Source organism: Nycticebus coucang, chromosome 1 (assembly GCF_027406575.1).
Source record: "Nycticebus coucang isolate mNycCou1 chromosome 1, mNycCou1.pri, whole genome shotgun sequence".
Classification (NCBI taxonomy): domain Eukaryota; kingdom Metazoa; phylum Chordata; class Mammalia; order Primates; family Lorisidae; genus Nycticebus; species Nycticebus coucang.
In genome coordinates, this window is record NC_069780.1 from 70,917,321 (window position 1) to 70,943,999 (window position 26,679).

The following is a 26,679-nucleotide window of genomic DNA, read 5'->3' on the forward strand; positions in this document are numbered from 1 at the left end:
GCACTTCAATGATTATACTTTATCAATGGTTCTTCATTTAAGGTCCAAACTTCCTAGAAGTCTGACAATAAACAAAATCTGACTTTTGCCTAAACATTTTCACAGAAATCATGACATACTATATTTATTTCCCTATAAAATATAAACTCCTTATGTACAGAAACCATGTTACATCACAATAAATGTGTTGAATGAATAAATACTTCTCGTCTTTCTTGCCACTCCTTCACACCTACCCAGCTTCCAGCGTACTGAATTACTTGCAGTTCTGACACTACGCCATGCTGATGCACATTCATACCTTTATAGACATCATGCTTCCTGCTAGAATGGCCACCATTTAATTCTGTACCTGAATCAGTTTTATATTTATCCTTAAGAATCAGTTGAACCTTTACCTCTTTTAGAAAAACTTTTTAAATGATAGCTTCTAATATTTCATTGTGCCCCCATATGTATTTTTTAGACTATATTGTATTGCTGATTTTTTTTGGGGGGGGCCTATCTCTTCCATCAGACTAAAAGTGTTTACAGGCAAAAACTATGACTATCTTCCCTGTATTCTCAGTCTCTAACACAGTGCCTGGCACCTAGCAGGCTCTAAATAAATATTTACAGACTTAATATAAACCATGAATCTATTTTGTATAAAATGCCAGAGTCCATCTCTTAAATAACCTATAGTCTGTTTGCAATCAAACAAAAAACAAGAGATATAAGAATATTTCTTAAAAGTATATATGAGTCTCTTGGGCAGCGCCTGTGGCTCAAAGGAGTAGGGCGCTGGCCCCATATGCCGGAGGTGGCGGGTTCAAACGCAGCCCTGGCCAAAAACTGCAAAATAAAAGTATATATGATGCTCTTCTGTGCAACATATTTTAGGTTCAAAAGGAAATATACCCCAAACGCATAATTACCTCAATTCAATTTTGGAAATAAGTAATTAAACATTCATGAATAAAAGTTTTCAAAAATTCTGCGTATTACTTTTAGAGAGGGATAAAAGAAGATAACATTCCTGGCCTAAAATGATGTGTATCATTGTCAAAACACTCTATGTTGAGTTCAAAAATGAATGAAAGTTAGCTATAGGGTGGCGTCCGTAGCTCAGTGGATAGGGTGCCAGCCACATACACCAAGGCTGGTGGATTGGAACCCACCCTGGCCAGCTAAAACAACAATGGCAAAAATAAAAAAAAATAGCTGGTAAGGTGGCGGGTGCCTGTAGTCCCAGCTACTTGGGAGGCTAAGGCAAGAGAATTGCTCCAAGAGTTGGAGGTTGCTGTGAGCTGTGATGTCACAGCATTCTACCAGGGCAACAGCTTGGGACTCTGTCTCAAAAAAAAAAAAAAAAAAAGTTAGTTATAAAAACTAATTTTTAAAAAATTCTCTTTTAAAGGCTCAGTAAATCACACTGTCTTATCAAACCAATTTATGTTTGTAGATATTGCCTAAATCATTCCACTTTATATCCCTGTTTAAAATAGGCCCCTCATAAGAAAGTAAATATAAGTAGATTTTTAAATCAATGGATAGAGCCAGAGCCTTTGTTTGCATCTCCTTATTCTACCACACACATTAATGGAACTCAAATTATAATAGTAAATATTATTTTAACAGAAGAACTGACTTGTTAACCACTTCTGTCTAAGTACCATATATGGACTTACATAGCTGAGCTACTGATTTAAGACATAAGCAGAGAGCCAAAGGCTCACCCACATGGAAGAAAGGGAAGCTATCATTACACTCTCTTAACACTGAAGACTTATTTCAAGCCTCTTCTTAAAAAAAAAAAAAAAAATCACTTGGTAACAGCTTTATTATCTAAAGACAAAAACAAGGCTTGAAATTCACTTAAGTGCTCACTCTTGTGCTCTATCAATATTTTATCCTTTCATGGCCACGAATTTCAGAAGCAAAGCACTAACAATAAACTAAAGACAACTTGCACATATGCTGGAGTATCTGCTTAACCTTAATAAATTATTTCTCATATAACAGCATAGAAATGATTTAAAGAGCTGTCACGACATCTCTAATTTTAGTTTCATATTTAAGTATAAGAAGTTCGATAATAGTGTTTTTAAGGAAAAGTAACTAGTTATCAAATTGAAAAGGACTTTAAGTTTTCTTGGATTTCAGCTCAAGATATTTTCTAAAATATTATAATGTTATATAATTATAAAACTATATCTAAGATATAGTGTTCTTTGGTCCCTTTCTCTAAATGAGAAAAATTTCCTTAGCATATTATCTTCCCTTCTGAGAACAAAAGAACAGCATAAAACCAAAATGTAATGCTAAAACATAAGGATTTAAAAATTTTTTAAACACCTCTTATTTGAAAACCTTTCTTGAGTAACATGACTTCCTGCATAAAAGTAATACAACTAAGATGCAAAGCAAAGATAATGATATAAAGACTTTGAAAGGCTAAATTCTCACTTCTATATAAAAACAATCTCTTGAATAGAAGCAATAAATTGCAAATATCTTATAAAATGTTCTTAAATTACTAGTTTTCAACTTGTGTTGAATGGGAAATTCTGAGGACAAGAAAACAGAATGGGAGGCATAAAGAAATTCAATTTTGTCAGCAAAAATATTCTATATGGCCAAACTCAATTTCAGTATCTTGTAACTATTTGGCAGAAAGTCAATTTTAAGTTTCTTCTCAAGTATTAAAGTTAAAAATACACATTCTAAGCTATTAAAGGACTTGCCTGATCCCTTTGCAGAGATTTATCAATAGAAGTAACAAAGATCTAGATACAATACGTGCTTTATAACTAAAATGAAGGAAAATATATGTGACAGAAAAAGAATAAGTTTTGTATAGAGTAGCAATTAGCCATTCTCATCTTAAACTAATTTTTTAAAGTTACTACTTCAAATCAATACAATTACAAAAAATAAGTATTTAAAGAGTTTCGGGTAAATAAATCCATAATTTCTAGTGGGAAAGGGAAAACCTATTAAAACACTCCAATACATACTAACTACATCTTCCAGTGGGCAAGCATCCATGGAAAAACATAAAAAGATTTAGTTGGCTTTTCCACTCAGTTAAATCAGTCCTATACCTAATGAAATGATAGCTCTAAAAGCCTCATAAAAGTTCACATTATTTTAATCATTTGTCTTAGCATCTAAGTTAGAAATAGCAAAGATTTTTAAAAGATTAGATATTGTGAATACTGTAAAAAAGAAACTGTGATGTTTCATTTTTCCTTAAAAACAAAGTGCTTTCAGACTCGTATTTCCCTAAGTTATAAAATAAAAAAATAAACAGAATAAATCACACATAAAGATGTATAACTTAAATGATGAATGTATCCTTCATATCATGAATTGCAAAAGGCTAGGCACTAATATTTTAAAGCAACATCCAAAAATTATGGTTCCTTAGTAATAACTATGGCAGAAAAGTATGTTCATTAAGTTTTTCAGGAAAACAACTTACATTATCACCTGGTAATATGTAGTATTACTAGCCTCATGAGGCTATATGGTCACTACGCAGAAACACAAACACAGAAAATATTAAGAGACTACCTATAAGAGCACTTTTTCTATATAGCTATTTCAGCACTTAAATGATATAATAGAAGCAAACACTAAATTAAAAGTATATTTTAAAGGGTTCAAATATCATTTTAACTTTTTATTCACCTCTCAAAATCCTAATTTAATGTCAGCAAGTTTTACAACAGAATAAAAAAAAATAAACCATATATCATACAATCTAGAAATCTTATATGAAGATGTATATATTCCAAAATGCATCAAAAAGTTTTTGAATATATATTCTAGGAAAAACTAGAACTCCTAAGACTACTTGCGATCTTGAACTTAGTAAATTTAGACTAGAAAATAAAGGACAACAGTGACACCTGGTGGACATATCAAATATAGTATACCAGGGATAGTACATCAAAGTATTTTCAGTGTTTCACACAATAAACTACTTGAGGAATTATATGACAAATCTTTAGTTATAAACCAAAACAAGCCAACTCTACCACCAAAAGGCTTCTAAATATGCATGATCTAATCATTTGATAATAAGAAAATTTTAACAAAATATAAGAAGTAAATATCTCAAGTCATCAGAGCTCTAAACACTGATTATACTGTATCAATTGATAGCCCTCTCAATTCATCCAACAGATTATGATAAGAAAAATCATTTAAAATGTTATGAATTAAAAGAAGCACTGAAATAGAAGAACTTACTAAGAAAACTAAGAGCTGACTTACTTACAAATTTCTTCAAGCATGAGAAGTATACATGTTATGTATACCCCTATGATCTGTCAGACAAAATATAAAAAAAATTTGCAAACTAAGAGAAAACTACCTAATTTACAACAATTTTTCAAAATTTCAAAAGCTAAAGTCAGTTCTCAGGAAAAGTTATTAAAAAGTAAAGATAATTGTCTACAACAAAATTAGGAAGTCATCTAAAAATAACAAACTTGAGTCTCGGTATCAGCAAGATGGTGAATAGGACTTTCTAGTGCTTGTTCTTCCCTGCAGGAACATCAGTTGGACAACTATCTACATGTGCACATAAAAATACCTTCATAGGAGCTAAGAAAATCAGGTAAAGGATTACAACACCAGAGTGTAGCACAGAAATAAAAAAACATGTATTCAAAAGGGTAGGAAGGGCAGTTTTATATTTCCCATGTACCCATCCCCTAACTCCAGGCAGCATAGTATGCAGAGAGATCCCTCTGCTTGGGGTAAATAGAGAGGAGTACTGGATTTTGCCTCACACTTGAACATCAAGCCCAGCACTGAGCAGGACACCACAATTCCAAAACTCAAGACCAGTGCCCATGGACTGAACATCCAGGTCTCTGTTGGCATGACGTCAATTCTCATAGACCCATGCTCAAGGCTTGCCTGGCATGCTAAGGTTCTAGACCTGCCCCACCGTCAGGCCAGGCCAGGCCAGGCTAGGCTCTACAGCAGGCGTCCTCAAACTTTTTAAACAGGGGGCCAATTCACTGTCCCTCAGATGGTTGGAGGGCCGGACTATAGTTTAAAAAAAAAAAACACTATGAACAAATTCCTGTGCCCAATGCACATATCTTATTTTGAAGTAAAAAAACAAAACAGGAACAAATAAACTCACACCGCCTCATGTGGCCCATGGGCTGCAGTTTGAGGACCCCTGCTCTACAGATTCAGGCTCCAAGCCCACCCTATTAATTTAGTCTCCAGCTCATTGCAGGGCTAGATCAGCCCTGGCCTCTAGACTGCCCATCACATTGAATTGGCCCCCACAGACGCAGGCTTCAGTTCTGTTCTAGCACAGGTTGGTCAGTAAAACCCAGCTCCCCAGCCAGCCCCTAAGATTCCAGGCTCCAGGGTCACCCCATATTTCAGCTTAGCCTAGGGCTATGTTGGCCCATAAAAGTCCAGGTTTCAGTTTCCCCCCAGCATCACATTGGCACCTCTGGCCTCAAAGGGCAGGCTGGCACCTGCCTCCCCCCACACTCCAGTAGATCTGGAGTCTAGGTCCATCCCAGTAGACCCCAGCACTGTGGGGGTCTACAAACTCAAGCTCTAGGACTACTCCTGTGGACCTGGTTCCAGGATGGCCTCTGCAGCTCCAGGATCCAAGCTAGCCCTCACAGACCTAGCCTCTAGGTCAGCTTCTATAAACACAGGGTTCAGGCCAACTCCTATAAAAACAGGTTCCATACCTACCACCACAGACCCAGTCAACAGGTCCAGTGGATCCAGGTTCCAGGCCCAACCCCACAAAGCCAGGCAGTAAGCCTGCTCTCTGGCTTACCCAAGTACCAAGCCAGCCTGCTAAGACGTCAACAGCAAGCCCGCACACAAACCATGCCAGATGGCCTACCAGAATCTCTAAAAAAGGCTTACTGGTGAGGGGGTTTCCCAGAAAAAGCTTGTCTGTGAAAACTAAAATAAGTTCCTACTTCTTCAAAAGCAAAGACAATAGGACCAAGACAAGACCAAGAACAATCAGGGAACCATGACACCACCAAAGGAACAAAATAAAGCAACAGTAATTGAGCCTAAAGAAATGAAGATTTACAAACTGCTAAAGAATTCAAAATAGTTGCATTAAGGAAGTTTAACAAGCTTAAAGAAAATACAGAAAACCAATTCAATAAAATTGGAAAAACAATGAATGACCAACATGAGAAATTTAACAGAAAGACACTACTTTTAAAAATCAAATTTTGGAGCTGAATGAAATTTAAAAATGGAATAGAAAGTATTGATAGCAGAATTGGTCAAGCGGAAGAAGGAATCTATAAACTCAAAGACAGATAACTGGAAAGAGGAGAAAAAAGAATATACATATAAAAAATGAAGAAATCTTATAAAATTCATGAGACAGCATCAAAAGAACAAATATTCTAGTTTTAAGAGTTTAAGAAGAATAAGAGAGATACAAAAGGGTAGAGAAGGCTTATTTAAAGAAATAATAGCAGAAAACTTTCCAAATATGGACAGAAATCTACTAGGCAGATTCATAAATGTCAAATAACTCCAGTCAGGTTCAATTCAAATAAGATGACAGCAAGACATATTATAATCAACCTGTGAAAAATCAAACATAAAAAAGGATCCTGAAAACATCAAGAGAAAAGAAGAAATTTCATATAGAGTTCCAATAAAGCTAGCAGCAGATTTCTCAGTAGAGACTGGGATAATATATTCACACAGTGAAGGAAAAGAAATTGCTAACAGAGAATAACAGTGTACAAGGCAAAGATATCCTTCAGAAACAAGGGAGAGAGAAAGACACTCCCAGACAAACAAAAGCTGACGGACTTCACCATCAACAGAAGATCTGTCTTACAAGAACTGTTAAAGGAAGTTCAAACTGAGAGAAAAGTACAAAAGTTAGTAATACAAAAACATATGAAAGTATAAAACTCATTGGCAAAGTTAAGTACATAATTAAATTCAGAATACTTTAATACTGTAAAACTGGTGTGTAAATTACTTACATCTTTAACATGAAGGTGAAAGGCAAAAGTACTAAAATCAATAGCTTTAGTAATTTGTTAAGGGATATACTATAGGCAAGCACTACATAATGACTATTCAGTAAAAATGATGAATCACATATACAACAGTGGTCCTATAGGTTATAATGGAGCTAAAAACTCACCTAGGAATGCCGTTGCCACCATAATGTTATAATGCAACACATTACTCATGTGTTTGTGGGGATGGCGTAAACAAGTGTTACCACAAAAGATTCAAAAAATTTTTTAAAATTATAAAGTAATGGGATTGCAGGATCAAATGGGAGGTCTAGCTTGAGTGCTTTGAGGTTTCTCCATACTTCCTTCCAGAAAGGTTGTACTAGTTTGCAGTCCCACCAGCAGTGTAAAAGTGTTCCCTTCTCTCCACATCCACGCCAGCATCTGCAGTTTTGAGATTTTGTGAGGTGGGCCATTCTCACTGGGGTTAGATGATATCTCAGGGTTGTTTTGATTTGCATTTCTCTAATATATAGAGATGATGAACATTTTTTCATGTGTTTGTCAGCCATTCGTCTGTCGTCTTTAGAGAAAGTTCTATTCATGTCTCTTGCAATCCCATTACTGGGCATCTACCCAGAAGGAAAAAAATCCTTTTATCATAAGGACACTTGTACTAGACTGTTTATTGCAGCTCAATTTACAATCGCCAAAATGTGGAAACAGCCTAAATGCCCACCAACCCAGGAATGGATTAACAAGCTGTGGTATATGTATACCATGGAATACTATTCAGCCATTAAAAAAAATGGAGACTTTACATCCTTCGTATTAACCTGGATGGACGTGGAAGACATTATTCTTAGTAAAGCATCACAAAAATGGAGAAGCATGAATCCTATGTACTCAATTTTGATATGAGGACAATTATGGTTATGGGGGGGAGCAGAAAGAGGGAAGGAAGAAGGGGGTGGGGCCTTGGTGTGTGTCACACTTTATGGGGGCAAGACATGATTGCAAGAGGGACTTTACCTAACAATTGCAATCAGTGTAACCTGGCTTATTGTACCCTCAATGAATCCCCAACAATAAAAAAAAAAAAAAAATTATAAAGTAAAAAAGTTACAATAAGCTATGGTGAATTTGTTATTGAAGAAAAATATTTCATAAATCTAGTGTGGTCTAAGTGTTCAGTGTTAATAAAGTCTACAGTAGGGTACAGTATGTTCTGGATCTTCACATTCACTCACCATTCACTCACTGACTTACCCAGAGCAACTTCAAGTCCTACAAGCTCTGTTCATGCTAAGTGCCCTCCACAGGTATATTATTTCTTATCTTTTATACCCTATTTTTACGGTACATTTTTTATGTTTTTATATATATAAAAATATATAAATTGTGACATCAAAAACATAAGATGGGGGTGGAATAAAACTGTAGAGTTATTTTATGCAATCAAAGTTAAATTGTTATCACCCAAAATACCCTATAATAACCATAAGATTTTTTTGTGTAAGTCTCTTAAACACAAAGCAAAAACCTACAGAACATACACAAAAGATAAAAAATAAGGAATTAAATCATTCATTTAGAGAAAATCACCTAATTGGTAAGCAAGATAGCAAGAGCAAGAGAAGGCAACAAAAAAAGATCTACTAAACAAATCAGAAAAATAACTAACCAAATGGAAGTACTAAGTCTTTACCTTAAATATAAATAAATTAAATTTTCCCATCAAAGGGCACAGAGTGGTTGAATGGATAAACAACATCCAGCTGTATGCTGCCCACAAAAGACTCTCTTCACCTTCAAGAACACATGGAAGACTGAAAGTGAAGGGATAGAAAAAGACATTCCATACAAATGCAAACCAAAAGAGAATAGGGGTAGCTATACTAATATTAGATAAAATAGACTCCTAGTCAGAAACTATAAAAAAGACAAAGAAGATCATTACATTATGATAAAAGAGTCAATTCACCAAAAGGTTATAATAACTACAAATAATTCAAATTGTATCCCATAAATCTATTGAAATTTTAAAAAGTAGGGGACTTCAATACCATATTTTCAGCAATGGACAGATCATTGAGAAAGAAAATCAATTAGGAAATATCAGACTTCAACTATACTCTACCAAACAACACATACAGAACAATCTGTACAATAGCAACAGAATGCATATTCTTCTTAACCACACACAGAACATTCTCCAGAAAAAGTACCACGTTAAGTCACAAAACAAGCCTTAAAAAATTTAAGAAGATATATGTAGTAAATCATATCAAATATCTTTTCTGACCACAGTAGTATGAAGCTAGAATCGATAATAGAAGGAATTTCAAAAAATTTACAGATACATGCAAAGTAAATAACATGCTCCTTAACAAACAATGAGTTTAACAAGAAATTAAAAAGGAAATTTAAAAATATCTTGAGACAAACAAAAACAGAAATACAACATCCCAAAATTTATGGGGTACATTCAAAGCAGTTCTAAGAAGGAAGTGTATGATAATAAACACCTACCTCAAAAAAGATCTCAAATAAACAACCTAATGATACCCCTCAAGCAATAAAAAGAATAAACTAGGCCCAAAATTAGCAGAAGGAAGGCAGTAATAAACATCACACTGAAATAAATGAAATATAAACTAGAAATACAATAAAAAACACTGACCCTGAGTTGGTTTTTTTTTTTAAATGATAAACAAAATTGTCAATTTTTTAGCAAGATTAAGAAAAAAAGAGAGAAGATTCAAATAAATGAAATCAGAAATGAAAGAAGAAACATTACAAATGATACCATAGAAATGCAACAGATCTTAAGAGACTATTACAAATACTTATACAACAATGAATTAGACGACCTAGAAGAAATGGATAAATTCCTAGACTCTTACAACCTACCAAGACTGAATCACAAAGAAATACAAAAACTGAATAGAACAATAAAGACTAAGGAGAGTGAATTAGTAATAAAAAGTCTCCCATCAAAGAAAAGGCCAGGACCTGATGACATGGCTTTAATTTAAGAGAAGCAATACTTCCAAACACCACTTACAAGGAAAGCATCATCCTTACACCAAAGCCAAACAAGGATGCTACAAGGAAAGAAAATTATAGGCTAACATTCCTGATCACATAGATACAAAAGTCCTCAACAAACTACAAAATGTAAATTACATTTAACAGTATATTAAAAGGATCATTCATCATGATTAAGTAGGATTGATCCTAGGGATGCAAGGACGGTTCAACATGTGCAAGTCAATAAACATGATACACGACTTCAATAGAATAAAGGACATCTCAATAGATACAGGCAAAGCATTTGACAAAATCAATTTCCTTTCATGATAAAAACTTTGTACAAATCAGGTATAGCAGAAATGTACCTCAGTCAAAGCATTTGACAAAATCAATTTCCTTTCATGATAAAAACTCTGTACAAATTAGGTATAGAAGAAAAAGACCATGTATGACAAAGCCATAGCTAACATCATACTCACTGGTGACAAGTTAAAATCTGTTCCTCTAATATCAGAAACAAGACAAGGATGCCCACTCTTGCCATTTCTATTCAACATAGTATTGGAAGTCCTAGGCAGAATAATTAGGCAAGAGAAAGAAATAAAAAGAAACACAAACTGTAAAGTAATAAAGTTAAATTGACTCTCTTTACAGATAACATGACCTTATGTACAGAAAACCCCAAAGATGTACACCAAGAAACTGTAAGAACTATAGATAAATTCAGTAGAGTTGAAGGATACAAAATCAATGTTAAAAAACCAGTAACAATAGCCAGGCGTTGTGGTGGACACCTGTAGTCCCAGCTACCTGGGAGGGTGAGGCAAGAGGATCTCTTAGGCCTAAGAGTTCGAGGTTACTGTGAACTGTGATGCCACAGCACTCTACCAAGAGCAACATAGAGACTCTATCTCAAAAAAAAAAAAAAAATCAGTAACATTTCTATACACTGACAATAAAATATCTGAAAAAGAAATAAAAAAATTCCATTTACAATAGCTGCAAAAATTGCTTAATAATAAATTTAACCAAGATAACCTGAATGCCATACAATGAAAACTATAAAACAATGATGAAAGAAATTAAGAAGACACAAATAAACAGAAAGATATCTCAAGTCTATGGAGTAGAAGAAAGATATCTCAAGTCTATGGAGTAGAAGAATGTTATTAAAATGTCCATACTACTCAAAAGTAAGCTACAGATTCAATGCAATCTCTATCAAAATTCCAATGACATTTTTCACAGGAAAAAAAACAATCTTAAAAGTCGTATGGAACCACAAAAGACCTCAAATAACCAAAGTAATCTCGAGTAAAATGAACAAAGCTAGAGTCATCACATTACCTGACTTCAAAATATACTGGTTACAAAGCTATAGTAATCAAAATAGCCTGGTACTGGCACAAAAACAGACATAGACCAATAATACAGAATAGACAGTCCAGAAATAAATCCACACATATATGGTCAATTAATTTTCAAGAAAGGTGCCAAGAATACGCAATGAAGAAAGGAAGGTCTCTTCAATAAATTGTGATGAGAAAACTGAATATCCACTGGCAGAAAAGTGAAATTAACCTTTATATCATATACAAGAATCAGCTCTAAACCGATTAACGACTTAAACAAAAGACCTGAAACTGTAAAACTACTAGAAGAGAACACAGGGGGAAGCTTCTTGACAATGGTCTGGGCAATGATTTTTTGGGGTATGACCCCAAAAGCACAAGCAATAAAAGTAAAAATAGATAAGCAGGGCTACATGTAACTACATGTAAGCAAAGGAAACAATCAAGGGTGAAGAGAGAGCCTATAGAAAGGATGAAGATATGTGCAAATCATGCATATAAGGAGTTAATAACTAAACTATATAAGAAACTAATATAACTCTAGAGAAAAAAAATAATAATCTACCTGGGCAAAGGGTAGATCTTTACAATGGGCAAAGGACCTGAACAGACATTTCTCGAAAGTAAACATATAAGTGTCCAACAGGTGTGCCAGAAAAATGCTCAGTACCACTAATCATCAGGGAAATGCCAATGAGATATCACTTCATACCTGTTAGAATGGCTATTATCAAAAAGACAAGAGATAACAAGTGTTGGTGAGTAAGGATGGGGAGAAAGGGAATCCATCCCTTGCACATTGTTGGTGGGAATATAAATTAGGACAAACATTATAGAAAAGAGTAAGGAGGTTCTTCAAAAAGTTAAAAATAGAACTACTGTATGATCCAGCAATCTCATTACTGGGTATATATCGGATGGAAATGAAATCAGTACACCAAAGAGCTATCTGTACTCTCGTGTCCAATGAAGCATTATTCACAATAGCCAAGATAGAGTCAACCTATGTGCCCATCAATAAATAAATGGATTAAAAAATGTGGTATTTTACAAAATGGAACATTATTCAGCTTTAAAAAGAAGAAAATTCTCTTTGCAACAACACAGATCAATCTGGAGGATATCACGTTATGTGAAATAAGCCGGGAACAGAAAGACAAATGCCACATGATCTAACTTACATGGGTAATCTACAAAAGTTGAATTTATAGAAGAAGGAGTAGAATGATTCCAAGGGCTGTGTCAAGGAAGATATTGGGGAGATGTTAGTGAAAGAACACAAAATTTCAGTTAGATTAGAAGAATTAAGTTCAAGAGATGTACTGAACTACATAATGACTATTAATAACAGTGTGTTATATTCTTCAAGATGGCTAAGAGAGTAGGTTTAAAGTGTTTCTCCTCACAAAAAAGTTGTAACTATGTGAGGAAATGCACATGTTAATTAGTCTGATTTAGCCATTCCACAACATGCACATATTTAAAAATATCATGTTGCCCATGAAAAATACAATTTTTGTCTATTTAAAACTATTTCTAAAGTGACCTTAAAGAAGGTCAAAATAACAACAAAAATACCTGTGTGCAATGTCAATTCTTATTTGTCAATACATAAACAAATTTTACAAGAGAACAACACTGAATTTAATGAGAAAACAATGAAAGTACACAATATTTTTTTTATTAAGTATCTTACTACTTACTTAGATAAGAAATATAAATGTACAGACCTGGTATTAACACAAACACTAAGTCAAATAATTTTATGGCCAGGTCACAAATTAAATGGAGGTCTTTCCAAGATCGTGAGTGCCTCATGAGAATTATGAGATTCTCAAAACAACCAGATTTTAATGATTATTCAGGCTCAATGATTTTCTAAAATAAAAATCAACAAATGTTCAAAGTCATTGAAAACATCTCTAAAATATAGATAGTGGGGACTATTAAAATTAAAGTCACAAAACCACAATCCTAACAGCTTCAGAAAGTTATTAACAGGACACATTGTGGCATATTCAAATAATGGAATACAGCTCAGTAATAAAAAATAATGAAGAATTGATGCATGCAACATGGATGAATCTCAAAAACAACTGGCTGAGTGAAAGAAGCCTTAATGTTACGTCCTATACAGCAGGCAAAACTGATAAGTAATTAAAAATAAATAAATAAAATCTGAACAATAGTTACCATAGAAGGTGTGGTAGAGATGAAGACTGACTAGGCATAGATACCCTGTTTCCCCCAAAATAAGACATCCTCCGAAAATAAGACCTACTTACAGGAAAGATAAGACGTCCCCTGAAAATAAGAGCATCTTTGGGAGCACACCTTTGGGAGCACACCTTAAAATAAGACACTGTCTTATTTTCAGGGAAACAATGTATGTGGGAATTTTCTGGGGTGACAGACATGTTCTATATTTTATTACAACTTACAGCTCAACAAATGTATGCCTTTGTCAAAACTTACCAAGCAATACACTTAAGATTTGTACAAAATTATTCAAAAATTTTGTCTTAAAAAATGAACACTGCTTAGTGCCAGTAGCTCATGCATGTAATCTCAGCTATTAGGGAGGCTAAGATAGGAGGATTGCTTGGGGCCAGGAGTTTGAGACCAGCCAGGGCAATGTAGCAAGATCCCATCTCTAATAAGATGGGGGTCTTTATATCTCGAAATTTCCATTATAAAATATTGGGGGGAAAAGGACTACAATTAGAAAGATGAAGAAAATAAAAAATATTATACACAAAAACGTTTCTTCAATGTTAACTGTTTTCCTTGTATATATTAACATTTTAATCTATCTTATCTAATGTCAATTGGGACTATTTTCTAAAGTACAAGAAATTAAAGGATGACTTTTTTTTCTTTGCAGTATTTGGCCGGGGCTGGGTTTGAACCCACCACCTCCAGCATATGGGGCTGGCGCCCTACCCCTTTGAGCCACAGGCACCACCCAGGATGACATATTTTTAAAAATTTGAAAGACATACCCGAATTTCTTGAAGGTTGTGAAAATTATTTCCTACTCTGACAGAAATCTTGCTTGGAGTATAGCTTTCATCAGATTTGTAGTCTGCATAAATACACAATGTCTTCACTGTTGTTTTTCTTCTAAAAGCAATAAAGACAACATAACACATTGTCATATGCAAAGATTATTTCCAAAGTTGCTAATCTCTGTTTTGAAAGTCAGAGTTTGCTAAAGTAAGTATGTGAATCAATTATTTTCATTTTCTTTAATTTCAACAATAATGAAAATGAAAAACATGAAAAAAATAGATACAGATATAATATTTTACCTATATAGACATCTCTTACGTAGAACATGGTCAAGAGAGCCAGATGAGCAAAGAGGTACAGTTAATCCAAATTAGGTACCTTTTTGAACAAATAAATATTAAGAATTTCTATCATCTTCATTTGTATTTTAAATAAATATATCACTCAATCAAGCCTGGTTTTCCATACTAGTTAATTAATTTCCTGTAGTAATGCTTGAAAATAACTAGCTAAATTAGAAACTGAGTCCAGCAAAGAAAAAATTCTTTTTTAAAAATAGAAAGCATAACTTATTACTTAATACAAGAAATAAAAGTTTTCTTTTTAAAAAATATATACACAATCTAGGAAAATAAGCAAAGAAAATATAATAGAAAAATTAACCTCAGAAACATGCAAGTAGCCAAAAAGCATGACAAAATGTTCCATTTCTAATAATTGAAGAAATAAAAATCAAAACACAGAGATATAGTAGTTTCACCATCATATTAGAAAATACTAAAATATAGTCCGGTATTGTGGCAGGCGCTTGTAGTCCCAGCTACTTGGGAGGCTGAGGCAAGAGAATCACGTAAGCCCAGGAGTTTGAGATTGCTGTGAGCTATGATGCCATAGCTCTCTACCAAGGGCAACAAAGTGAGACTCTGTCTCAAAAAAAAAAAAAAAAAAAAACTAAAATAACTGATTATACTCATATTTGATTAGAAAAGAGGTGCTTTGATAGCCAGTCAGTACTACACAATCTTTGACCCACTAATTCAGTTTCTAAGGAAACATGAGGATGCATAACGTAAGGATAATTATGCATAAGGATGCATTAGAAGATAGTAACATAATTATTCAAAAATGAATATACAAAAATATTGTCCTATAATTTAAATTACTAAAAAATTACAAGCAATCTAAATATCCATAGCAATAGGAAATTAAATTAGGTTAAATAAATTATAAGATACCCATTCAATGAAATACTACAATATTATTTTTTAAAATATAGTTACGATAGGAAAAAAGCAGATTACAAAACAATATATACAGATTAATCTCATCTTGGATAAACAAAAAAATTTTAAAGCCATATAAACCTATATGTACATAATCAAAAAGACCTAGATGTCATCATATAAAAATACAGTGAAATCTCTGTAAGTTGACCACCCAAAGGATTGTAACAAACTAATCAACATATGGAAAGGCTCACACCTGTAATCCTAGCACTCTGGGAGGTGGAGGAGGGTGCATTGCCTGAGTTCACAGGTTGGAGACCAGTCAACATAAGGAACTAGGCCTACTATACTGATACGTATACATGGTGCATGTCCAGTCTATGAATATTAAGTCAATTTAAGGAGGTTGGTCACTGTAAGGAGGCGGTCAACTACGGAGGTTCTATCGCATGAAAGTGAATATTTTGGTGAGTGAGAACTAAGGGAGATCATTATTTTCTTCTTTATGATTTCTATATTTTCTGAATAATTTGTCAGAATAAGGGTATGCCATTTGGTTATCAGGGAGAAAAAAAACTAGGCTATTTTTTAAACTGACCCCCCCAAAACTATTAAGAAATCTATTTAAATGTGCTTTAAAAGTTAAGTTCTAGTATAAACTGGCACTAACTTAATAACAATGAGCTCCTTAAAACAGAAGTAGTCTGTGTCAAAAGTCAGCCTATAAAAACAGCAGGGGATCTTTAGCTCTTAGTGAGAGAACCAAACTTCTGTAGCCTAAGCTATTTATCAGAAAGAAATAGGGAAAGTTAAGAGCTTTTCCTCAGATCAAGATGTAAAACACTAAATACTTAGGATCTCTGACAGGATAAATACCATAATTAGGTTTTCAAAAGAGGCCAAAGGTATCAAACTGACATCTGTCTTTCTCTTTTTGTTGGCCCAGAAAGGAAATAGGAAAGTAAGCAAAGAAAGAAGTAAAAATTTTGAAAGACACACTAAAGGCCTTTTTCCTTAAAGAGCCATAAGCATGAAATAAAAGGTCTTTTTAACTATGGAGAGATCAAAGATCACAAAGATTACTCTCAAGGATTTTTTTTAAACAAAAGCAGACCAAAAACATCAAGTTTTTTTGTTCAGAATAGTTTTATTTCTAAATTATGAAATTCAGGATAACTTGGTCATCAAAACCTTTAGTAATAACACTTATGATAATAAAAATAATAGTAGCAACTAGCAAGTGAATACTTTGTGCCTGACCCAGAAGTAGTGCTTTATATGGATTATCTCATTTATTCTTCAACTTTGTGATACAGAATCTATTATTAGCCCCATTTTACTGCTTAAAAACACAGAGTATATTCCTCTTCCTGGGACAACTAATACAACCTGAATGATGATGTAGAATGGTAATAATGTACTGATGTTAATTTCTTAAGAGTATAACTGGCTTAAAGTCAAGAAGCTAATAAGTAGGCACAAAGTTCAAAAGTGTGTCTGTCTTATGTGATCTTAACCATTACTGCTTTTCTTTTAATTAATTATATTTAGTTTATTCAACCATCATTGATACCAGTTTAGAGTGGTATGTAGGTGTGTTTTATGAAGAGGCCACTTTACATATGTGGCCCCCAAATGAAGAAAGAGCTGAGAAACCAAAGAATGTGGCAGACAAATCCAGTCTGTCAGTAGAGGTCTTTTATTAGGGAAGTTATAGAGATAAGCATGGTCTTGGGCAGACACAAGATAGGTAGATCTTGGAGCTACTACCCCCAAAACCAACTCAGAAGAAATGTATAGGAATTTGTTTAAGGTAAGTACATATTTATAATAACTGACCTAATGGTAGGATTAACATGTTCTTACACAAGGAACAATAAATAAACTGAATTCTTAGAGGCATTCCCAAGAGTGGGATTAATCAGAAGTCTACAAGGAAGATTAACACCCAAGGTGGGATGCTGAAGAAATGTTCCAGGTTAAAGAAGTATAAAGAAATAACTACTAAATTCAACCTGTGATTCAACTTTACTGGGACAACTAATACAATGTAAATGATGATGTAGAACAGTAACAATGTACTGATGTTAATTTCCTAAGAGTATATTCTGGTTATGTAGAGGAATGTGTTTGTTCATAGGATTGAAATACTATTCCAGAGAGATGAGACATCATATTGGTAACTTACTCTAAAATGATTCAGAAAAAAAAAAAAAAAGTTGTACTGTGCTTACAACTTTTCTATGTGTGAGATCGTTTCCAAATTAATGGATTTCCCTTTTTCTAAAACGCTTGTTTAAAATGTGTTCCTCAAAGCTTTGAGGTTCCCTAATGAGGGCAAGGGGCCCAGTTAAGTGGGAAGGGCCTTGAATTTCTGATTGTTTTAATAAGAACAGCTACCACCTTTGATGAGAAGTAGCTAAGACTACTGATTACAAATCCAGCCTTTGAAGTCAAAGCTCCTCGGATCAAATTCAAGCTCTATAACTGCCTGGTGTATAACCTGAGTAAGTTACTTAATTTTTCTAAGGTTCAGTTTTTTCATCTATAAAATAAGAAAAATGATAAAACCTACAACTATATTACAAGGTTGCTATGAAGATTACAAAAAATGATATATATTTATAACTATTAAATATTCAATTTAAACTCTTGATGATATAGTACAGTACCTGACAACAATGCTCAAATTATTATTTGTTCAATACATTGGCCTTTGCATAGAATTTTATTTGCGGACTGGGGCTGATAGCTCATTCCTGTAATCCTAGCACTCTGGGAGGCTGAGATAGATGGATTGCTTGAGCTCAAGGAGTTTAGAGACCAGCCTGAGCAAGAGTGAGCCCTGTCTCTACTAAAAATAGAAAAACGAGCTGGGCACTATGGCAGGTGCCTGTAGTCCTAACCACTCAGGGGGGCGAGGCAAGAAAATCACTTGAGCCCAAGAGTATGAGGTTGTTGTGATCTATGACACCATGGCACTCTAGCCTGGGACAAGAGAATAAGACTCAGTCTCAATAAATAATAAATAGAATTTTATTTGCTAAAAAAACCCAACAAGGGCGGCGCCTGTGGCTCAGTCGGTAAGGCACCGGCCCTATATACCGAGGGTGGCGGGTTGAAACCCGGCCCCGGCTGAACTGCAACCAAAAAATAGCTGGGCGTTGTGGCGGGTGCCTATAGTCCCAGCTACTCGGGAGGCTGAGGCAAGAGAATCGCTTAGGCCCAGGAGCTGGAGGTTGCTGTGAGCTGTGTGATGCCATAGCACTCTACCGAGGGCCATAAAGTGAGACTCTGTCTCTACAAAAAAATAAATAAATAAATAAATAAATAAAAAAAACCAACAAACCATGCTATTCTAATAATACAATTAAATTAGGACACTTATTTTATAACTTTTAAGCTATAGCCTTTCTTTTCATGGAGAAAAAATTTACCAGTATAGGCTCTAGAGACCCACCTGTAGTCCCAGCTACTCGGGAGGCTGAGGTAGGAGAACTGTTTGAGCTCACAAGGAATTTGACACAGTTTTAGCAACACAAAAATAGAAAAAAATAAAGGACGGGCTCTAGCGTCAAAAAACTTGGGTTCAAACTGTAATTTTGCCACTTCCTTGCTGTGTGACCTTGGGAAAGTTATTTATCTACATCTCCACTTTTGAGACTACAAAATAAATAAGAATTGTAAAGGTGGGACGGTGCCTGTGGCTCAAAGTAGTAGGGCACTGGTCCCATATGCCGGAGGTGGCGGGTTCAAACCCAGCCCCGGCCAAAAACTGCAAGGCATACAAGGTGGTTCCTGTGGCTCAAAGGAGAAGGACCTTGGCCCCATATACCAGAGGTGGAGGGTTCAAACCCGGCCCCGGTCATAAAAACCAAACAAACTCCAAATAGGCATACAAATTTGAGAAGTTATATGAACACTCATTAGCTAAGGAATTTATAATCATCACTTCAGGTTTACTTATTCCAATATATTAAGGCATTATATTAGGCCGCAAGCAAAACACATTTTTCCGAAAATGCCTTCTAAAAATAAACCATATTAAAAAGTATATTTGAGAAACATCTACATAACAGGAACTGTGCAAAGTACCATAAGAAATTCATGAAGGATAAGACAGATTAAACTTAAGATGCTAACTATCAGATTAAGCAGGAAAACGTCTCTGAAACTTAGTACACTTTAAAAACAGAATTAAGTATATTTCATTGTAATTTCTATATTTCCTTAATTATTTACGTAAATAAAATAGAATTTTTTATCCACTTATACCCTAAACTAGTTGAAAAATTCAAAAATGTATTACCTGAATTGAATGTTCACTAAATGAGGCTGGGAACCATCTGATTGCCAGTAAGTTTCTAGATTGTCATCTCGTAATTGATCAACTCCAAATCCTAAAAACACCAAAAGTGGCAATAAATTCTCATGAAGAAGAAACCAATATATTCAAAATATATAATTATCATCTATATTTGTCCAGAAATTTTGATCAACAGTATGGTCAGAAATGCAAAATTTAAACTAACCAGAATTCATCTTACCCTTTTATCCAGAACTCAACTCTTGAAAGAAATATCACATACACATACAAAGCCTATATGAGGATCACATATTTTTGGTTTGTCCCCTAGAAAACATTGTCTAGGATATACCCACACAAGTGTCCAACCTTTTTTTCTTTTCTGCTGCAAATGGAAGAATAGAGTTGTCTTGGGCCATACATTAAATATACAAACACTAATGAAAGCTGATAAGCAAAATAAAAGTCCCATGCATGCTGTACTATAGGGATACCCAACACCACAGATAAGCAAAACAGTCCTTAAATAATCTGCATGCTGCCCAAAGGCTGCAGGTTGGTACCCCAAAGTATGTATGTACTGAAACCCATGTAAGAATGATCCCCATGTTCTTCAAAATCCTCAAAAATAAAGATTCCCATAAGTTCAATAAGCCATTCTTACCACAACAACAAAAGGACAATGTAGAAATATTTTTAAAAGGCATATACATTTTGAAACTAAGTACTTGTGATTTAAATTCAAATTAATCAAAATTAAATTCACCAACAATCTCAAATCCTCCAGACAGTCTAGATAACTGAATTTAAATTTTCCTAATTTAAACCATAATAATTCATACTAATTCTAGAAATGAGCTTGATTTAACAATATTGGCTTTTCAAAAAAAGAGATTTGACTTACATTGTATTTGTTGACTAGATAAAATTTTATTTTTGATCAAATTCAAAAGATACAGAAAATGACAAGTCAATATTTCCCTACCATTTCATTCCCCTGTCTAAATATAATTAATCTTAGCAGTTTATTACATACTGTTTCAGAAATACTGCATGTCTATATAAGTAATCATATACATATTTTCTCCCATCTCTTTATGCAAACAATGGTATACTATAAATAATTCTGTACTTTGGTGCTTTTATTTTCACTTATCTGGAAGATTATTCCCTATCAATAAAAGAATAATAATAATAGAAAACATTGACATCACATTTACTATGTGTCTGGCACATTCTAGGCTTTCTTCAAATATTAAATCATCTAGTATTTTTCCCTTTTTTTTTCTACTTTATATATATATATTTTTTTGTTTCAGGTTAATGTGAGGGTAACAACCAAGTCACAATATTTGAATTTATCAGGTAGAGTCCCTCTTGTAGTTGTGTCTAGCACCCAAAAGGTGTGCCATATACCTCTGCATCGTGCCCATTAAGTGGGAACACACCAAGCACCCAACTTGAATTGAATTGAATTTTACTCCTATATGGGTGTGAATTAGATCATCTACTGGCTTCATATTAGTATTGACTACACTGGATACTTGCTTTTCAATTCTTCTGATAACTTTACTGATAAGAATGTGTTTCAACTCCATCCAGATTAATACAAAAGATGTAAAGTCTCCATCGTTTATGGCTGAATATATTCCATGGTATACATATACAACAGCTTGTTAATCCATTCTTGGGTTGATAGGCATTTAGGTTATTTCCACATCCTGGCGAATGTAAATTTAACTCTGGTAAATAAACTAGTACAAATGTCTTTATGATAAAATGGGTAGATGCCTAGTAATGGGTTTGGGGGGGTCAAATGGGAGGTCTAATCTGAGTTGTCTGAAGATTCTCCATGCTTCATTCCAAACAGGCTGTATGACTCTGCAGTCCCACCAACAATGTAAAAGTGTTCCACTCTCTCCACATCCGCACCAGCATCTGCAGCTCTGGGACTTTGTGATATGAGCTAATCTTACTGGGGTTAGGTGATATCTCAGTGTAGTTTTCACTTGCACTTCTCTGATTAGGGATGATGGGCATTTTTTCATGTTTGTTAGCCATTCATCTGTCTTCCTCAGAGAAAGTTCTGTTCAAGTCTCTTCCCTAGTAATAGATGGGATTGTTAGTTCTTTTTTTGTTAATTTGAGTTCTCTAAAGATCCCAGTTATCTAGCCTTGTTCAGATTCATAACACGTATGTATCTTTTCCCATTCTGAAGGTTGTGTATTTGCTTTAATTATTGTGTCTTTAGCTGGGGAGATTCTTTTCAGTTTGATTAAATCTCACTAGTTTATTTTTGTTGATGGTATAATTGCCACTGCCGTCTTCTCCATAAAATCCTTCCCCAGGTCAACATCCTCAAGAGTTTTTCCCACACTTTCTTCCAGAATTTTTATCATTCCATGTCTTAGATTTAAATATTATATTCATCTTGAGTCAATTTTTGTAAGTGGTGATAGATACAGGCCCAGTTTCAGTCCTTTCTTTATATGGGGACTCCTTTATATGTTCTCCCAGCACCATTTAATGAATAGGGATTCTTTACCCCAGTGCTTTTGTTTGGTTTATCAAAGATCAGATGGCTATAAAACGCTGGTTTCATCTCTCGGTTTTCTGTTGGTTCCATGTCTATGTCTCTATTTTTGTGCCAATTCCATGCTATTTCGATCACTGTAGACTTATACCCCAAAGTCCACTATGGTGATGTCTCCAGCTTTGCTTTGATTACTAAGAATTGCCTTGGCTATACATAGGAGTTTTTCTGATTCCATGTGAAATGAAGAACTATTTTTTCCAGTTCTTCAAAGTATGATGTTGGTTTTGTTTTTGTTTTTTTTTTTTTGGTAGAGACAGAGTCTCACTTTATTGCCCTTGGTAGAATGCCATGGTGTCACACAGCTCACAGCAACCTCCAACTCCCGGGCTCAAGCGATTCTCTTGCCTCAGTCTCCTGAGTAGCTGGGACTACAGGCACCCGCCACAACACCCAGCTATTTTTTTGTTGCAGTTTTGCCAGGGGCCGGGTTTGAACCCGTCACTCTCAGCATATGGGGCTGGCACCCTACTCACTGAGCCACCGGTGCCGCCCATGATGTTGGTATTTTAATGGGGATTGCAATGAATCTGTAGATTGCTTTGGGTAGTAGAAACATTTTAACAAAGTTGATTCCTCCCAGCCAAGAGCAAGGTAAGTTCTTCCATTTGTTAATATCTCCTGCTTTTTCTTTTCTTAGGCTTTCATAATTCTCTTTGTAGAGGTCCTTCACCTCTTTTGTTAACTATATTCCTAAGTATTTCATTTACTTTGAAGCTACTGTGGAGGGAACTGCGTCTTTGATTAGCTTCTCAACTTGGCTGCTATTGTTGTATACAAAGAATACTGATTTGTGGATGTTGATTTTATACTCTGAGACATTACTGTATTTCTTGATCATTTCCACGAGTCTTGTGGTTGAGTCTCTTGGATTCTCTAAGTATAAGATCATATCAGCAGCAAGGAGAAAGAGACCCTCTAGACCCCCATTTGGATGCCCTTTACATAGTTTACTTGCCTGACCTCATTGGCTAAAACATCCAGAACTATGTTGAATAGTAGTGGTGATAGAAGACATCCTTGTCTGGTTCCAGTTCTAAGTGGAAAAGCTTTCAGTTTTACTCTATTCCATATGATATTAGCTATGGGTCTGCTGTAGATGACTTCAATCAGTTTTGGAAAAGTGCCACTTATGCCTATGTTCTTAAATGTTCTTGTTAGGAAAGGATGCTGAATTTTATCAAATACTTTTCCTGCATCTATTGAGAGGATCATATGGTCTATGTTTTTGCTTCTGTTGATATGGTGAATTATATTTATGGATTTGTATATGTTAAACCAGGCTTGCATCCCCAGATGAAGCCTACGTAATCGCGATGTGTAATTTTCTTATCTGTAGTTGTAATCCATCGGCCAAGATATTATTGAGTATTTTTGCATCTATATTCATTAGTAAAACTAGTGTGTAGTTCTCCTTATTGGTTGGGTCCTTTCCTGGTTTTGGTGTTAGGCTAATGTTTCCTCCATAGAATTTGTTGGAGAAGTATCCTTTTTTCTCAATGTTTTGGAATAGTTTCTGCAACACAGGGACAAACTCTTCCCTGAAGGTTTGATAGAATTCTGGTATGAAGCCATCAGATCCAGGGCTTTTTGTTGTTTTTGGAAGATTTTTTTATAGTTTCTTCAATCTCAGTGCTTGCTATTGGTCTGTACAAGAGATCTATTTTTTCCTGGTTAAGTATAGGGAGATGGTGTGTTTCCAGGTACTGCTCAACTTCCCCCACACTATCAGATATCTGGACATAGAGTTTCTTATAGTACTCAGAGATAATCTCTTTTATCTCTGTGGTATCTGTTACTTCCCCTTTTTTGTTTCTGATTGAGGTTATTAGAGATTTTACTTTTCTGTTTCTAGTTAATCTGGCCAAAAGTTTATTGATTTTATTTATCTTTTTGAAATACCAACTTTTTGTTTCATTAATTTTCTGAATGATTCTTTTATTTTCAATTTCATTTATTTCTGATTTGATTTTGACTATTTCTTTTCTTCTGGTAGGTTTGGGGTTGGATTGCTCTTCCTTTCCCATTTTCTTAAGATAATTCATTAGGTGTTGATTTCCCTCTTAGGACTGCTTTTGCTGTATCTCACAGGTTTTTGTAACTTGTAACTTCATGGTTGTTATGTTCAAGGAATTGAACAATTTCCTCCTCTATCTTTTCCTTGACCCAACTATCATTGAAGTTAAGGCTGTTTAATTTCCATGCCTTTGTGTGAGGATGAAAATTTTTATGGAGTTGAGTTCCACCTTAATTACCTTGTTGTCTAAGAAGATACAAAGTATAATTTCAATTCTTTTAATTTTGTTGAGATTTGATTTGTACCCTAGGAAATGATCTATTTTGGAGCATGTTCTATGGGCTGACAAGAAGAACATATATTACTTGCCTTTGGGATGGTGTGTTCTGTATGTCTATTAAGCCCACTTGTTCTAGGGTTACATTTATATCCTTTATATCTTTGTTTAGTATCTGTTTAGAGGATCTGTCCAGTTCTGGCATAGGTATTAAAGTCCCTAGCTATTATGGTGTTATGGGATATTGTATTGCTGAGACCAATCAAGGTCTGTTTCACAAATCTGGGAGCATTTAAGTTGAGTTCATAAATATTTACATTTGAAATGTCCTCTGGTTGTATTCCCTTGACCAATGAAGGTATGAAGTGACTGCCTTTGTCTTTCTCAATTTTAATTGCTTTAAATCCACTTGTATCTGAAAATAAGATTGTGACCCCCTTTCTTTTGATTTTCATTTGTCTGAAATATACTTTTCCATACCTTTACTCTGAGTCTTGCTTTGTCCTTCAAGATTAGGTGTGTTTTCTGCAGACAACATATGGATGTCTTGTACTTTTTTATCCAATCAGCCAGCCTGTGGCTCCTCAGTGGGGAGTTCAAACCATTGACATTTATTGAGAGAATGGATAAGTGTGGAGTTCTATTCCTCTTATTTTGCAAAAGTTCATTGGTTAGTTTTATCCATTGCGCCATCATGGAAGTTAGGTTTTGTCCTTTAGTTTCTGGGTATTTACTTTGCTGGTAGGCCACTGTATGGATAATAAGTCTAAGTATTTCCTATAGAGCTGGTCTTGTGATGAATTTCCTCAATGTTTGCATATCAGCAAAAGATTTGATTTTTCCATCACTTTTAAAGCCTAGTTTAGCAGGATACAGAATTCTGGACTGAAAATTATTTTATTTAAGCAGGTTGAAGGTAGATGACCATTCTCTTCTAGCTTTGATAGTTTCACCTGAAAAGTCTGCTGTCACCCCAATGAGTCTGCCCCTGTACGTCAACTGGCTCTTACTCTGGCTGCTTATGGAATTTTCTCTTTGGTCTTGACTTTGGACAGGTTCAATATAACTATAACATGTCTTAGAGATGTTCTGTTTGTGTTGAGATGACCCAGGGCTTAATATCCCTCTAAAAAGAGTGCTCAGAATCTTTACTGATACTAGGAAATTTTTCATTTATCATATCTTTCAGTGAGGATTCCATTCCTTTGGAAAGTTCTTCTTCCCCTTCTGTGATACATACAATTCTTATGTTTGAATGCTTCATGAAGTCCCACAATTCTCTGAGCAAATGTTCTGCTTTCTCTTTCTTCTTTTCTGCCTCTTTAACTGCCTGGATTAGCTCAACACTTTCTCCCTAGCTCTGATATTCTTTTATCTCCAGTGTGTAATCTGTTATTGATAGATTCTACTGCATCTTTAAGTTCCCTGATTGACTCCTTCAATTCCTTAGGCTCCACCATATCTTTTTTATATTCTTCATATCTTTCACTCATTTTTTATTCTGTTTTTCCACTTTCTTGTCAACTCTATTTCCTTTGCTATGTATATTTTAAATTCCCTTTTTGTCATTTACATGAATTCTTTATAGGTAGAATCCTCTGCAATAGCTGACTCAAGATCCCTTGTGGGTTTGCTCCACTCTGGTTTTTCATGTTGCCAATATTTTTGTGTTATTCCCTCCTCATGTGTGTTTTTTTCTTGTTCACTTCCTTCCCCTACTTTTTCCTTATTACCTCCTTTGCTTTAAATTATCATGTCTCAGAGCTTAGGTGTTGAAGTGGTCTTTTGGTATGATGCCAAAAATACGAGAAGGATATTAGCAAGAAGGGAGAAAGAGAAGAAAAAGATAAGAAAAAAAGAGAAAGAAAAATAGAAGG

The 26,679-nt window shown here is 34.6% G+C and overlaps 1 protein-coding gene across 1 annotated transcript in view; it reads right to left on the minus strand.

Moving 5' to 3' along the window:
• Nucleotides 1-26,679, minus strand: part of ANAPC10 (anaphase promoting complex subunit 10) — a 90,794-nt gene that overhangs the window by 46,340 nt on the left and 17,775 nt on the right. Inside the window, exons 3-4 of the mRNA XM_053582198.1 lie at nucleotides 19,919-20,009; nucleotides 14,374-14,494 (exon numbers count right to left, since the gene is read on the minus strand). Of these exons, the coding sequence (XP_053438173.1) occupies nucleotides 14,374-14,494; nucleotides 19,919-20,009 (212 nt within the window). The remainder of the gene's footprint in view (nucleotides 1-14,373; nucleotides 14,495-19,918; nucleotides 20,010-26,679) is intronic.